Below are 14,870 nucleotides of genomic sequence, written 5' to 3' on the forward strand. Positions count from 1 at the left end.
TAAAGTATAATAAAAATGTATATAGTTGATGTATAAATTGTGTATATAAATAAATTTAAAAAAAATTCAATTGAAATATTTTTTTCAAATTCAATTATATCAAAACAATGATGCATAAGAAAATTAGTATATGTTTTTTTTACTTCTATACACGAGCTTAATCAATGCATTAAAGTAATATAAATAAAGCAGTTTAAGAATCTGCTGTTATCCTTAACACTGTCATTGTCCATCAACTTGGCTGAAGGTCCATATGCTGAACCTCATCCATTTATGATGAATGATGGCCCTATTGCTACAAGCACCGAGAGGGCCCACAAAAGGCCTGGCTTGACCAGGATTCGAATCGGCGCTCACGAAATCGTGCTTAACCATTCGGCTATTATACTGGTTCCACATGTAACGTCTAGATATAAATACTACCAAAACAAACCTTCGTGTTCCAACCATCGCATTTCTCCCACGTTTACCCATGTTATCATCCCATATTTAAATTTCCCTTTGTAACATACGTATACATATTATCAATTATTAATACAAAACTATGCAACTTTGAGTTATTAAATATGCGTAACTTATGAATGTGAAATACAAATTATCACTTGTTATATTCTTACTTTAGTAGCTTTAAATTAGACGATGCTACCAACAATTCATATCATATGACTTCTGCTCACAAATGAAAGTAATCTCAACACAAATTGGGTCTAATTTACTTAAGAATATTTTAACCTTCACTGAATATTAATTTTTATCCGAAATTTTTATCCAAAAACTAAAAAGTACAAATAACATAAATATTGAAATAATTTCGTTTCCATATTGAATGAATATTATTATAAATTATTATTTTTTCTTTCATTACACACTTATTATTTCAAGCAAACTATAGGTCTTTCCTCTCATTAATTAATATTAATTTTATTAAAGCATCTGAGAAAGTAATTGCTTTGTAAATGCAAAACAACAATAAAAATTGTAATAAAAATATTTAAACTGAAGTTTAGTAATTGTATCAAAATTAATATTCGCAGATTCACAGTTAGCGAACCGAGTTTTTTTGTTGTTGTTCTTGTTACAAAATGCCGCTTGTATTTCGAATTAATAACAATACATTATATGCAAATGGGGGTTCAGTGTTTTGATGAAAGTGTCGAAAGGATTTACGAAAACAATGACGGCCCAAACCAAGCCGCCCAGGATTTCCGTTCGGCATTCGGCACTATTTAAGGCAAAATCTCCGTTACGGATTTATCACAATCCAAATTCACATACATCAATACAGATCATTTCGTGCTCTGCAAAAAACAACTTTAATAAATCGCAATGAAAACCGTAAGTACAGCTTTTTAATTAATAATGATTAATTTAATTATGAAATGTGTTTTTTTTTCATATAATATATTGATTTTTATTGTTGTTATTTCAGGAAATCTTAGTACTGTGTTTTGTTACGATCTGTTACGCTTTGCCGCCATCACCCTTCAGATCTCCTCAGCCAGATTCATCTAAAACCGCGACGATTCTGCAAAATGATTTTATAAACGCTGCTAATGGATACAACTTTGCGTAATTAATTAAATTCATTAGTTAATTAAGGGTAGTAATTACTGTTTTAATTGTAGTTATCAAACAAGCGATGGGGTTCAGAGGGAGGAAAAGGCTGAATTGAAGAATGCCGGAGCTAAAGATGAGTCTTTGGTGGTGAGCGGATCGTATTCTTACGTTGGTGCGGATGGAGTTACATACACTGTTACTTACATCGCCGACGAAAATGGTTACAGACCAACTGGCGAACACATTCCAAGCTTATAAAAANATAAATGAACTGAATTTAATAAATATATATTTTTTGAGCAAATTTATGTTTTCTTTATTTATGGTTATTAAAAGTATTTGAGTACTAATTTCACTACATTTTTCATAGACTAAAGTCCTTCTGCCTTTACTAATTGTTAAAATGTATACATTTAAATAAATGAATCGATGCAAATTTTAAAACAAGTGAATTTTAAATATAACATAACAATAACAAAGTAAAAAAACTAATCAAAATTTAAAAAAACAGCCATTGTAAAAGGGACATGATTATAAGGGCATAATGAAATGGAATAAAGTACACGAGAAAGAGAAGAATTATTGAAATCTTTAAAACTGAATTTAAGGAAAAAGGAAGGAATCTGTTAAGGAGAGGAACAATCTTAGATTTAGAGTAAAGCAGATCACTAGGAGGGTTGTAGTAATAACGATTTCAAATTTTGGTAAAGATGCGAAGGGCAGAACGTTCGGATACGGACAGATTTTTTAGGACGTGAACCGGAAGAAAAGATTGGACGGCAAATTGATTTATGGATGTTTAACATTAGATGAATATTTTGGAAGTACGGAAGGTCAGGGAACTGAAATGACGGAATCTGGATTTTATTTTGGACTTAGTTGTTTTGAATTGGAGTCAATTTAAATATTTTTATTGATAATGAAAAAATGATTACATTTATAAAAAAAAAATACATATTTACTTATCAGTTTATGTAGTTTTATTAATTAATATTTGTAATTTTATATATTGTAAAATTAAACTACACTTTTAACGAAAGATTTCATATTCTCTTCTTTCAAGTGGAATTCAATGTTCTTACTGCTTATTTTGTTTTATTACTATTTTTACTTAAATCTAATTTCGAAAAGTAGGAGCTTGTTTTCACAGCATATGCTTCCATGAATAATACTTAAGCACCAAACTGTTGCGAAAGGTTGTTAAAGAGAAAGCCCAATAAAGTAGGCATTTCCAGATGTTTGACGCTCATATGTAATTATTAGTTATTACTACTTATTTGATTATATTTTGGGTGAAAAAGTTGCATTTTTTTTATTAACTTAATTCATAAATCCTTATAATTCATATTTATGTGAATAAAACTTATTTTCTAAAATGTTCAATGATCTTTTTATACATAGGTAAATTTTAAAAGAATTACAATTTATTAGAAATTATCTTTATAGTTCTAATATTTCCACTTTAATACAATAAATAAGAAATGGATTTTGTCGTTAATAATTAGTTCCTAGCTCTTTTTTGTCCCATTAGATTTTGTGTAAAATTAGGCATAAACCGTATTATTGATATAATTTGCTTTTTGTTGAAGATCCGATTTTATTTTTTTTACTTATTTTAAAAGAAAGAAGCCATAAGACGATTTCAAATTCCATTTTTTTTTAATAAATCAATTGAAGATTATTATTTAATATTAGAAAAATAAAGTTATAGAATACATTAAAATAATTATATTTATTCGATTATACACGCAACTTAATTAATAACAAATTTAATTTAATTTTTAACAATTTTTATGTAATAACAATGGTTTAATGACTGGGCGAGTGACAGTTTAATTAATATAAAAGAATTGACTATATATATATACATGCACTCTGATAATTTAAATATTAGTAATGCTCATATTGATGTTGGTAGTCATCTTGCGACGGTTGCTGGTAGGATTGATGGGCTTTTTCCTCAAGAGCTTTGGCGATTTCAGCTGGAATTGGAGGTGGAGTCGGCAGATGAGATCCTTGTGGTTGGAAACCGTGTTCGTCGGCGATGTAGGTGAGAGTGATTGGATGACCATGCTCATCATGGTAAGTGATGGATCCTTGCTGCACTAAAGTCTCGTGCTTCTTGTCACCCTTGTTCTTAATGTATCCCTGCTCCTGCCGGGAAATCCCATTGCCCGTCTCGTAACTGCAATTGCGGTATAAATGACCGATCAATTCCGAATGGAAACATTTTCTTTTGTACTTTGTGAAACCGTGAATAAAATAAAACGCGGAAGAAACTGATATAAGAATAAAACTATTTAAACGGGAATGGCTGCATCGCTAATAAATGCATTCGATTGCATAAATGATACAATTAGAAGTAAAAAAATAATATATATAGAACTGAGCACTTTCTACGCGCATTTTTGATACCCTGCAGATGCCGAGAAAGCAAACGCTTCGCAAGCCCAAGACTTTCTTTCTTCAAAATCGACACCGACCAAATGGCTTTAATTACATTTACATTTTCACTTGTTCAAAACATAGTTTAATGAGTTACTCTGAAACAATTGAATTTTAATACCTGAATTGATATCCTTCGTGGTGCTGCTCAAAGTCCTGTTTCAGGATTGGTATCTGCTTCTTGTGTTCAGTGTCCTGGATTTCATGGTAACCATGGTAATCGCCAATCGGATTTGCCAAGCAACAGGAAACCAGAGCAAAAGCAGCAGCCAAGATGCACTATAAATACAATAAAAACAATATATTTAAAATTATACGCACTCTTATCCAATACGCACGCTCGATTTAGTTAACGCGCTAAATTGAGATAAATTTCGTATATAATACGCATCTATAACTTTTCATAACTTTATTTTAAATTACATAAAACGGTTCATAACAAATCTTGAACTTTTTAAAAGAAACATGTCAATATTCATCTTCATCACCATAATTAGATAAAAGTTAAATTAACATTAATTTTCCCCATTTGGGCAATAGGTTTATCTGATTTCTGCCAAATAATAATTATATTTCAATAGAAACGAAGAAGTAAATAATTTAAATATTAGTTATATTTGTGTTTAAATTTGATATTAGAAGAATTAATTATATTGTGATTATATTTATTTAATAAAATGAATTGAAAATGACGTTTTTCTTAATACTCACCCCTATTTTGACTATTTAAAATAAGTATAAATATTATACACAAGATTTTATAGTATTTATTATTAGTGTTATAGATTTAATTGTTATTTTACTTACAAATTTAGACATTTTATTTGTTATGTGTTGGAGCTGCTTTGGCTGTGAGAAGTTGGTTGTTTTTGATATCATTTGAAGTTTGCGAGTCTCCTTATATACGAAACCCTCTTCTTGCGCTTCCGTTGGATCGCACCATCGATTTCCGTCTCTATTCTCTGTGGCCATTAGGCCTGACCAGTCCAGTTTCTTTTGCCCCATTCAACTTGACCGCTAACTGAGCGACTCTCATTAGATTAGGTTTGATTTCAAATTAAACACATCTTGCTGAATGATTAGTAAGTTTACGACATGTGTAGAATTTTTTTATATTATTGTCCAGATACACTTTCTCATAAGAAATCAACGGAAATAATATTTTCCTGTAACATATCAATATTACAAAAGAAATATATGTACATTCTTTAACTGTCAAAATCACATATTCTTGTTGATGAACTATTATGCATGTATCTGTTGATTTTGTTATAAAATGTATTAATATTAACAAAATTTGTTCATGTTTTATTTATTGTAACATAATTAAACACAAATAACACGATAAATGTTATATAATTTTCATTGAATGTAATTAAATAAACTTAAATTAGGTATATATCAATCTAAGCTTACATAAACTAAGTAAATTATTTGTGTATTATTTGCTATATTGTTTATATTGCTAAACTATCATTTAGAAAACAATCCTATTTTTTTTTGTAAAAAGAAGCAAGTTTTTCTGAATAAAAATTATTTTAAAGTGAATTGAGGTTAATTGAACTTAACCTAATCTTCTTTTGTAGCTAGGAAATCGTGTATTTATACCATATGTGAAATAAGATTTTTGATTCACTGTAAGACAACTATACAATTAAAATCTTCTAACTTTATTCAACCTTTTAAAATACTGGTATGCAGAGAATAAATATCCGTCGACATTTTCATTTTAATTCAGTGCTTCAAAGAGTTAAGTTAATTTAACTCAATCTTATTCTATTTAACACAATTTAATCTAACATAATTTAGCTTCACCAATATATGTTGTGAAGAAATAAAGAGTAAAATCAAGAAATTTTGTAAGTCAATCAAATAATATTTCGTGTATCCAATCTTGTTTTATCAGATTTAATTGTGTAAATATAATTTTTTTCAATCATTATTACTATATAAACATGAATGTATTTTATATAATTAGTTATTACAAAATGTGGCACAAAAACATTTAACAATAAATTCTACAATTTCGGAAAGATCATAAAGCAATAACAATTCATGGAATGTACTTAAATTCCTCCAAGTGTTATTCAATTATTATAACCATTGCCTGCTAATATTTTGCAATTAGAAACGAAAGAGGTTCGCGTCATTATTTTTTTCTCTATTTGTAATTAAGCGCAACCAATGAAAACTAATTGCTTCTGATAATAATGCGCGAATTCAAGCGTCCCGAAAAAAAAAGTTACATAAATCATTTTCACTGCATACAAATGAACCCTGGAATTCTAAATACATTACTATGCTTTTGTTTTCATCCAGCCTATGAAAGATCTTAAAGAAAGCAAATCCAAGATTCTGCAAATCTAAATTGAATATCTTCGTGCGTTTGCTCTGGCTCATACAATTCTATTAATTGGATTTTATTGTTTGAACTTTCTCCAGATATTCTTCCTATTGCTGCTGTCCATGTCGAGTGCGTAAACGGAAGACGTACAAAATAAATTTTATAAAATTATTTATCGATTTCTGTTATGATTGTGCAAAACTTTTTCGCATCAATATTGATTTATTTTCTATTGTTATGTAGAAGTGAAATAAAATAACTGCTCTATTGTGCAATTTCCTTATACTAAAGATTATAAAAGTAATGAGTTTACGTGCATTTATTAACTTACTGTAATAAAACGTTCATTGTTTTTGATTATTATTTGACATTTAACGAACTGTCATAAGCAAAATAAATTTAGTTTTTACAATGCGGAAACTATATAGAAACTATCACTGTATTAATCCTATTTAATGTTTATATTTCAATCTCGTTAGTATTGAAGATTTTGAAGATCAATTTAATAAATTATAAATATATTGATATACTTTCATATAAAGTGGAACCTTGCTTAACGAGCACCTCGCATATCAAGCATTTCACTTAGCGAGCAAAATGAATTAAAAAATGACTCTCTTAACGAGCGAAGTTTCGCATAACGAGTGACGATGGGAAGAGATGTCCCTGATTTCGCGCCTTCTACATCATTTTTAAAACTTGTGTACACATATTAGTGTATTTTTGAATATGTTTCGCTATACGAGTAAAAAAATACGTAATAAATGTTAAATAAGAAATTAATCGCATTACTTAAAAAATATTTAAATTATACAAATTATTTGTTCAAGAAAAATACCAATGAGCATACCAAACATATAATTATTTACACTTTAGTAAACTAAATACCGCACAAGAAGAAACTTGATCAATTTTTTTTTCAAAAAATATAATGAAATCGGACTATAGTGAAATCAAACTAATCGAATCTGTATTATGTGAGATATTGATGTATTTGTATATAATTTTAACAATATTAGTTAGTCAATAAATATTCTAATAGTTTACTCTAATGAGTATATGCAGCCCAAGTTACATAATGCTTTCTTGTTGGAAATAGTTCAGAGTTGTTTCGTCACTTTTATATTATACATTTTCTACATCCGAAGCCATAAGCACTCTCACTCTTACATCCAACAATTTGCTGTATACATCAGGTCTCTACATTCGTTATAACTCACAAAACTTGTATTTAAATCCATTAAAGAATATTTTAAATTAAAAATTGATTAGTTTATATAAATTTGTTATGGAAATTATTCCACAAGTAAGCTAAGATACGTTTATATACTAGTTTTATAATAATGGAAATGAACTAGGGAAAAATAAGGAAATTTAGTTAATTAAAAATAGATGGTTTCTAAATTTGTATTTTATATAAAATAATTTATAAAAATATTAGACATATGACTATTGCTAATAACAAAATCCCATGTAAAATGTTAATCATAATGACATATAGCAATCCATTCAATTATTGTGTATTTGTTAATTAATGAAGTCTATCTATTTTACAATTTATTAAAAGTACTTGTATATACAAAATAATATAAAAAAAACATGTTTTTTATCTTAACGTAGGCGTTCTATAACTATTTGATACTTGTCGATGTTTAAAATCTCCTGTTGTTAGTTTTATAGACGGGCTGTTGGTTTGAAGCGGCTCCAGCTTGCTCTTCTTCAGGATGAGCGGCGTTCCATTCGAGTGCGCGCATGATGGCAGCTGGGATTGGTGGAGGAGTTGGAAGATGATCTCCTTGCGGTTGGAAACCTTCTTCGTTTGCGATGTACTGGATGGCGATGTTTGTTCCATCAGGTGCTTGGTACGAGTACGATCCCTGAGCTTGCATAGCTTCAGTTTCTGGATTTCCCAAATTCTTAACCTGACCTTCTTCCTGAGCGTTGATACCATTTCCGGTTTCATAACTGAAAAAATTAACATTAAAAAAAATGATATTGGAACATAATTAAATAACTAACAGCCATTTGTAAGATCCATCCGGGTTGACTCCTTCATTTTCATAACGAATGATAGGAATAGGATCTCCGTGAGGTTGCTGTTGGGCTTTAGTTAAAGCTACTAAAGCCAACACGGACAGAATAATCTGGAATAAGTAAAAAATATTTCATTAAAGTACAGTGTATTTCATGATTAACAATTATTCGCTGAAACCGGGCCCAACGTCCCTAAATTCAAATTTGAAGAGACCCATAAATTAAAAATTGCCTGAGACCTTCAAATTCAAAAAATTTCATTCAACTAAAGAAGAAAGCTAGAAGAAATATAAGAATGGAACGAAATACAACTAACATAATGAACAGGAGTTTGATGGTACAGGGCGTTGCACAGTACAACATGGTTCCAGAGGAAATAAGAATAGAAAATGACATAAAGAAGTTCAAAATAAAAATGATGTGTTAGATGCAGGGTCACGAAACAAAGACATAGAACATGGAAAACCAATAAGCCCGCTCTGGTTCCAAGGAGTGTACTGAAAGAACAGAACCTGACGGGCATACACATAAAGAAAATAATAATAAAAATGTATAATAAATAGTGTACAAATTGTATATAAATAATAATAAAAAAAACTTTGTTCACACACGAAACCATCCATTTCTTGTTAAATGTCATGTAGATTTTACTTCCAATATTTCATAAACCTCTCACTCGATTGATCGTAGAAGAGATTGACGCGTAATTGCATTACGCAACACGATTTATTTGCGTATTGTCGCAAGTATATGCGCGTGATGCGGAATTAATATGTATTTTGGTTATTTATTTATATATTTTTTGAGATAGTCAAATAAATTTCCTTTCACGGAATTCTTTATGAAGTAACGAATATTAATAATTATAATTGCATCAGGATCTTCTCTCGTTAATGCGGCTTTGATTTGCGGTCAACAAATTATTAAATGAATCATGAATACATAATTGAACATATTACGCAATTGCTTATTTTATAATTAACATTTTTTATTAATATTCGAAAGTACGCCGATAGTTTTAACTGTTACAAGAAAATTATTATTTAATATTTACTTTTATAGATAAAATTCGAAGTTCTTTGATGATTAATAAACTATTTCATTTAATAACATCAATTTTTAGATATTATGAATAACGTGTTTGATTTTACGATAAAAATCAGTGTATAAATGTAATTAGTAATTATATAAGATATATCATGGAACAATGAGGATAATTACTGAATAATTAAACAGCAGTTGAAGTGATAATTGAAGTAATGTACGACGTGTTAATTATATTTTTCTGTAGAAAAAAATACACAGTTAAACTAATTTAAATTGATTGTTTTTCAGTCTTAATTATACAGATTGATGTGTAAACTAAAAACAAATTATCATTGTTTTTTTATGGGATAGTAAAATAATCTGAAACAATAATTGTTTTTATAATTAATACATTATAAACTTAGTAATTGAGTGTTTTATTTCATTGATGTGTTCATTTAGGAAGAATAATTTCTAATAAATTAAGAACATTTTTAAATATTCTTATGTATTAAGAATTTGTATTTAACAATTATAATTAAAATAAAATAATAAGATAATAATTTGATAATGTAATATTTAAATAAAAATAGTGTGCAAAATATGGTTTCTCAGAACGGTACTCTTGCTTACTTTCAGTTTACTTAAGTACGTTTTAGACTTTTCATTGGAAACTTTGTTCTTTGTATCTCTTCTGGTTTAAATTTTCATGATTATTGTTTCCTTAGTTTACACTAATTTAGAATTCTCAAACTTTTGATCTTTTCCTGCTATTAGATGTATCCAATGTAGATTACTGATATTGGTTAAAACTAGGCCTTTTTTTTTTAAATATAATTGAAAATATTTAACGCAAATAAATAACAACATTATTTTTAAGTAAATTTTATAATCATTGCTCTATATGAAACAATTATATTAAAATTTATAGCTACAGAATTACATAATTATGATAAAATCTAATTGATAAATAATATAACTTTAAGCTTTAACTCGTATATATTTACAACGTAATATAAACGTAAGTGTTGTCAAACAAATAACAATAGTTACTTAACGCAATGCTATTAAGAGGTGTAAATACATTAAAAGTAAATAAAAAATTGAAAGGAAAGTGATATGACAATACATAAGCTAAAATATAAGTAATAATAAAGGTTTGTCGTTAAGAGAGAAAGTGTGTAAATGTATAAATTAACTTGGAAATGTATCGAGTATTATTTCATATAGATATTACAAAATTCAATAAAATAATTAATCTTGCGTAAATTATAATTACATGTTGACATTTCGGAAGAAATCATGAATGAGTTGCAAGTGACAGACAGGCATCATTGTAGTAACTTCAGTTTGATTGTTTTTAAATCTATTTTGTTTTATACACGTTTTACTCATTAATAGATGAATTTAATCCAAGACGTGTAAATTAATAAATTAACTTCTGAATTCTTAAGATATGAAATCAAGTTTTATTAGATTCATCAAAATCGAATAAAATAATTAATCTTGCATTTAAATTAAAATTAAAAGTTTTGAAGGAAATCATGAATGAACGGAAAAGTGACAGCAGTTTTGTAATAACTTTAATTTTATTATTTTTAATTAATTTTTACGTTAACTCATTAATAAATAAATTTAATACTAAATCTAAAATTAACAGTTTAATTCCTATTAAATTAATCAAGTATTATTCTACATAGATTCATCAAAATCGAACAAAATAATTAATTTTGCGTTAATATTAATTACATGTTACATTTCGAAAAAAACTCATAAACTTAATTAACTCATTTTATAAGTTTTATCAGAAATTTTGTTTTAAGTTCTAGAAATTTAACATATTTTTAATCGAATAAATAATGTTATTATTGAAATATATTTTGCATTTAACAAATTAAGACATGATTATATATGTGCATTGATTGTAATTACGTGATTTTTAAAACGCAATTCTAATTAATTCCATTCGATTATCCAGGCTTTGTAATTGTACGTAATTATCACTGACTAATTGTAATTATCACGTCGTATAATTTTGTGTTTCTTAAGATTCTATGGCTGTACATACCAATTTCATGATGTTGTTTGGTCGCACTGTAATTCACAACTGATGATAGAACTAACCCTATCCGGATGAAAATTTGTTATTTATAGTTGTGGCCGGGCCGAGTAATCCCTACTTCATCCACATTACCCATCAGCTCATGCAGCATCCCATTGTGGCGGAGGATCAACGATGTTGTTGATGATGATGATGATTGCACATGTGAACTTTTCGTCTTGTCGTGTCGAAATTCACGTGCCGGCACAACGACACATCTCTGTGGATCCCCTTACCTTTCGGATAGCGCGAAGACATCACAAGAATCTGCTTCAATTGTTATTATAGAAGATGAAAGACACACACTTTAATTATTCAACCTAACGCCCCATTGTTCATCCATCGAACATAATTGTTATTTCCAAGCTTCAAACGAAAAATCGGTAATTGCGAAGAACATAATTAGGTGACAGTTATTATACAATCATTTCTGGATAGAAATTTCAATCAATTTAAGTCAATCATAATTGGATAGAATATTAATACAATGAAATTTTCTAAATTTATTATGATATTCAATTTCAATCTTAATTTTACCTAAATTTTATTTACTAACAAAAATTGTGTAAATTCACAAAATAAAAGAATATAAATTATATTTAAGTTTATAATATAGTAAAATTCAAATTTAATTAGAACTCTATGTACTTAAGAAAATTCACAAATTCACAAATATATAATTAGTTTAACATTATTCAAGTATTTCTATTTAAAATAAAATTTTAACAAAAAAAAAACAGTTTACTTCCATTTTTTACTGAAATATACTCATGTGACATTTAAGTAAGAATTTCTTCTTTCTCCGAAATGCCTTTGACCCGGAGGTGACTTCTTATTACAGAACAATAAAGATACGATCATATATTTATGAAACTGTATATAACCGCACGTATCGTTAATTTATTACATAAAACAAACAATATTTCTCATATTTCGTCAACAGATTCAATCAATTTTCATAATTCAATTATGAATATTGCAGAATTATAATTGTGCAAGAAAGACAATCTTAATCAAACGGTATAATAGGTATAAAATTCTTCTAAACGGGTCATAACATGCGTTAGGTCCTACTTCCCCACATATTAAATGTCAGTATGTTAAGACGACTTAGGAGAAAAAAATTCAATAGGTTTTCTATAGTCAATAATGTCAGCAGTTTTATTTTCTTATATTTCCAACGTTTAATTAATTCATTTTGTAAATAATAATTAAATAATTTCTTTAATCCATTGTTTTAATTCTCAATATTTATATTTTTTTAGATAATTAATTAATTTATGATTAAATGTTACAATCTTAATTGATTATAAAAAATAAATAAGATTCTTTATTTGGTATAATATATCACCCATTAGCAATGTAAACTGTCAACTGCTTTAAACTCTATTTTCTTATATCTTTAGATCAGTTTTTCTACTACATAAGTATTTTTTTTTTAATTTTTAACAAATAAAATGAAAAATTGTTATATTTTTTTTATCCCAATTGATTATAAACAAATTTATTATTTTATAATCTTAAGACTAAATTTTTAAAATAACACTGGTCACCCATTAGAAAGAATATTTGCTTAACTTTCTGAAGCTGTCAAATATTAATTATTCAACAAACGTCAACTCTTTGTCTAAAGATATATATTGTTTTTAAGGATGTGGAAATCATTATGAAAATGATTGACGTTTGTTTTATTCAACTTTTAATTGCTTATTAATATATTCATTGTGTAAGCTTGTCGTGATTAGCTAATCACGACCAAAAAGTAATACCTGTGCATGAGCTGCTTTTTCTGTCCGCTAAAAATTACGTAAAAGACTCATTACGAATTATTGTTAATTTCAACTTGCAATTATACGTTTTTCATTTTTTTAATATATTACTTCATACATCTGGAGACTGCCGATTGTAAATGTCGAATAACTCAAACGTAGGACACATAAATGTAATAAAGCATTGTTTATGATTTTAACGCGTCAATAGTTCACTTAATTTCCATAATTACTTATTATAATACAATAATTCATCTAACATAAAATATGTGACAAAATTTGAAGTCGTACAAAATGCAAGAGTTAAAAAACAAATGTTATTATAGAAAACTATAAAAAATAGTGTATAATATTAATAGCAATTAATAGTATAAACTTTGAACTCGAGGTTAATTTCTATTTTTATTAAAAGAAACTTTATGATTTATGAGGCAAGTGTATATTTTCTTTGATTAAAGTTATTGTGTAAAGGTTGTATTTAATTACTCTAAGAAAACGTTTATTTCTTTTATGAAAACATCTTTTCTAACATTTAAGCATTTAGTTATAGTCACCTCTTAATGAATTATTAAAATATTATTGTTTTTTTTTATTAAAATTATTTGCAACAAATTACATAAGTAGTAGTTTATTTTAAAACATTTGTTCATAATATTCAAGAATATAGAGGATTAAAATATTATACGCAATAATATTAAATTACAAAATATTTTTTGTTTTTTTTTTTCATTTGTATTGTAAGCCTTGAAAATATATTGGTTTTCGCATCGTTTTCTATAATAATTTATTTGATAACCTTTCAGTTGTCTTTATTTTTTCCGATCCATCATCATTAGCTCCACCAAGGATATACTTATTATAATATATACAGTAAATCAATTTGTCTTATGGTAGTTGATTCACGCAATTCGTTAATAATATAACAATAATTGAGTATTATCTTGTTAAAATTTTATTGATATTTCAAATACTTTATAGAAAGAAATATATAAATTTAAAGGATTTTACAATTTGTAAAATAAAAGATGACCTAATATATAAAGAAATACAATTTCAGGAAACAGGAAACTTAAATGAACTGTTGCTCTTAACACGACTTTATCTAGCCAAGAAAAAGTATTTGATAGTCATGACAATAGAAAATTAATTGTAAAAACGTAGCAAAAAAACGTTGGTTTTTGATTTTTATTAACTATATTAATGATTAGGATCACATTTGTATTTTGGATTTGGTAAGAATTTCATACTCAGCATATTCCGGATTTTGTAGTAAAGACGGCCATATGACTAATTTAAAATACTTTGGTTATTCAAGATAACTTATATATATACGCTTTATATAAGTTCATTCTAAGTATCGCATTTCGTGTGTCAAATGATTATGTGAAATAATAACATATATTTCAGATATTAACATAAATGTATTAATATTTTTTACTGTTCTAATGTCATGTCAGTGACAGTGCAAATGCATTTCATATAACTGCAAAGAGGCCGACTGATGGCCGAATGATTAAGCCCTATTCACGGTCCCGCGAACGCCGGATCGAATCCTGGCCATGCCAGGCCCCTAGTGAGCTCCCTCGGTGGTTGC

At 27.5% G+C, this 14,870-nt stretch overlaps 3 protein-coding genes across 3 annotated transcripts; 1 reads left to right on the plus strand and 2 right to left on the minus strand.

Annotated features, from left to right (window-relative positions):
- The first annotated feature begins 276 nt into the window (after positions 1-276).
- LOC108568895 (endocuticle structural glycoprotein SgAbd-5-like) lies at positions 277-1,815 on the plus strand. Its single transcript, XM_017930243.1, has 3 exons — positions 277-399; positions 1,430-1,569; positions 1,626-1,815. The coding sequence occupies exons 1-3, from the start codon at positions 277-279 to the stop codon at positions 1,813-1,815; spliced, it is 453 nt and encodes a 150-aa protein (XP_017785732.1).
- Positions 1,816-3,447: 1,632 nt separating this feature from the next.
- On the minus strand, positions 3,448-4,206 carry LOC108568896 (endocuticle structural glycoprotein SgAbd-2-like; the record flags this gene model as incomplete). The annotated part of the gene is made up of 2 exons (XM_017930244.1): positions 3,448-3,742; positions 4,124-4,206. Coding segments are annotated over 2 exons (378 nt in total), but the record flags the coding sequence as incomplete, so codon positions are not given.
- A 3,724-nt stretch (positions 4,207-7,930) lies between these two features.
- LOC108568926 (endocuticle structural glycoprotein SgAbd-8-like) lies at positions 7,931-11,570 on the minus strand. Its single transcript, XM_017930276.1, has 3 exons — positions 11,475-11,570; positions 8,366-8,490; positions 7,931-8,311 (listed from the first exon to the last, which is right to left on the minus strand). The coding sequence occupies exons 1-3, from the start codon at positions 11,481-11,483 to the stop codon at positions 7,999-8,001; spliced, it is 447 nt and encodes a 148-aa protein (XP_017785765.1). The 5' UTR covers positions 11,484-11,570; the 3' UTR covers positions 7,931-7,998.
- Positions 11,571-14,870: the final 3,300 nt, after the last annotated feature.

Source organism: Nicrophorus vespilloides, unplaced genomic scaffold (assembly GCF_001412225.1).
Source record: "Nicrophorus vespilloides isolate i.1.1-1 unplaced genomic scaffold, Nicve_v1.0, whole genome shotgun sequence".
Lineage (NCBI taxonomy): Eukaryota > Metazoa > Arthropoda > Insecta > Coleoptera > Silphidae > Nicrophorus > Nicrophorus vespilloides.

Excerpts from the sequence above, each read along its gene's own strand:
- LOC108568895 (XM_017930243.1), top strand. The coding sequence starts at position 277 with ATGAATGATGGCCCTATTGCTACAAGCACCGAGAGGGCCCACAAAAGG. Across the intron at positions 400-1,429 it reads CTATTATACTGGTTCCACAT|GAAATCTTAGTACTGTGTTT; the intron begins GTAACGTCTAGA and ends TTGTTATTTCAG. Across the intron at positions 1,570-1,625 it reads GCTAATGGATACAACTTTGC|TTATCAAACAAGCGATGGGG; the intron begins GTAATTAATTAA and ends TTTTAATTGTAG.
- LOC108568926 (XM_017930276.1), bottom strand. Across the intron at positions 8,312-8,365 it reads GATGGATCTTACAAATGGCT|TTATGAAACCGGAAATGGTA; the intron begins GTTAGTTATTTA and ends TAATTTTTTCAG.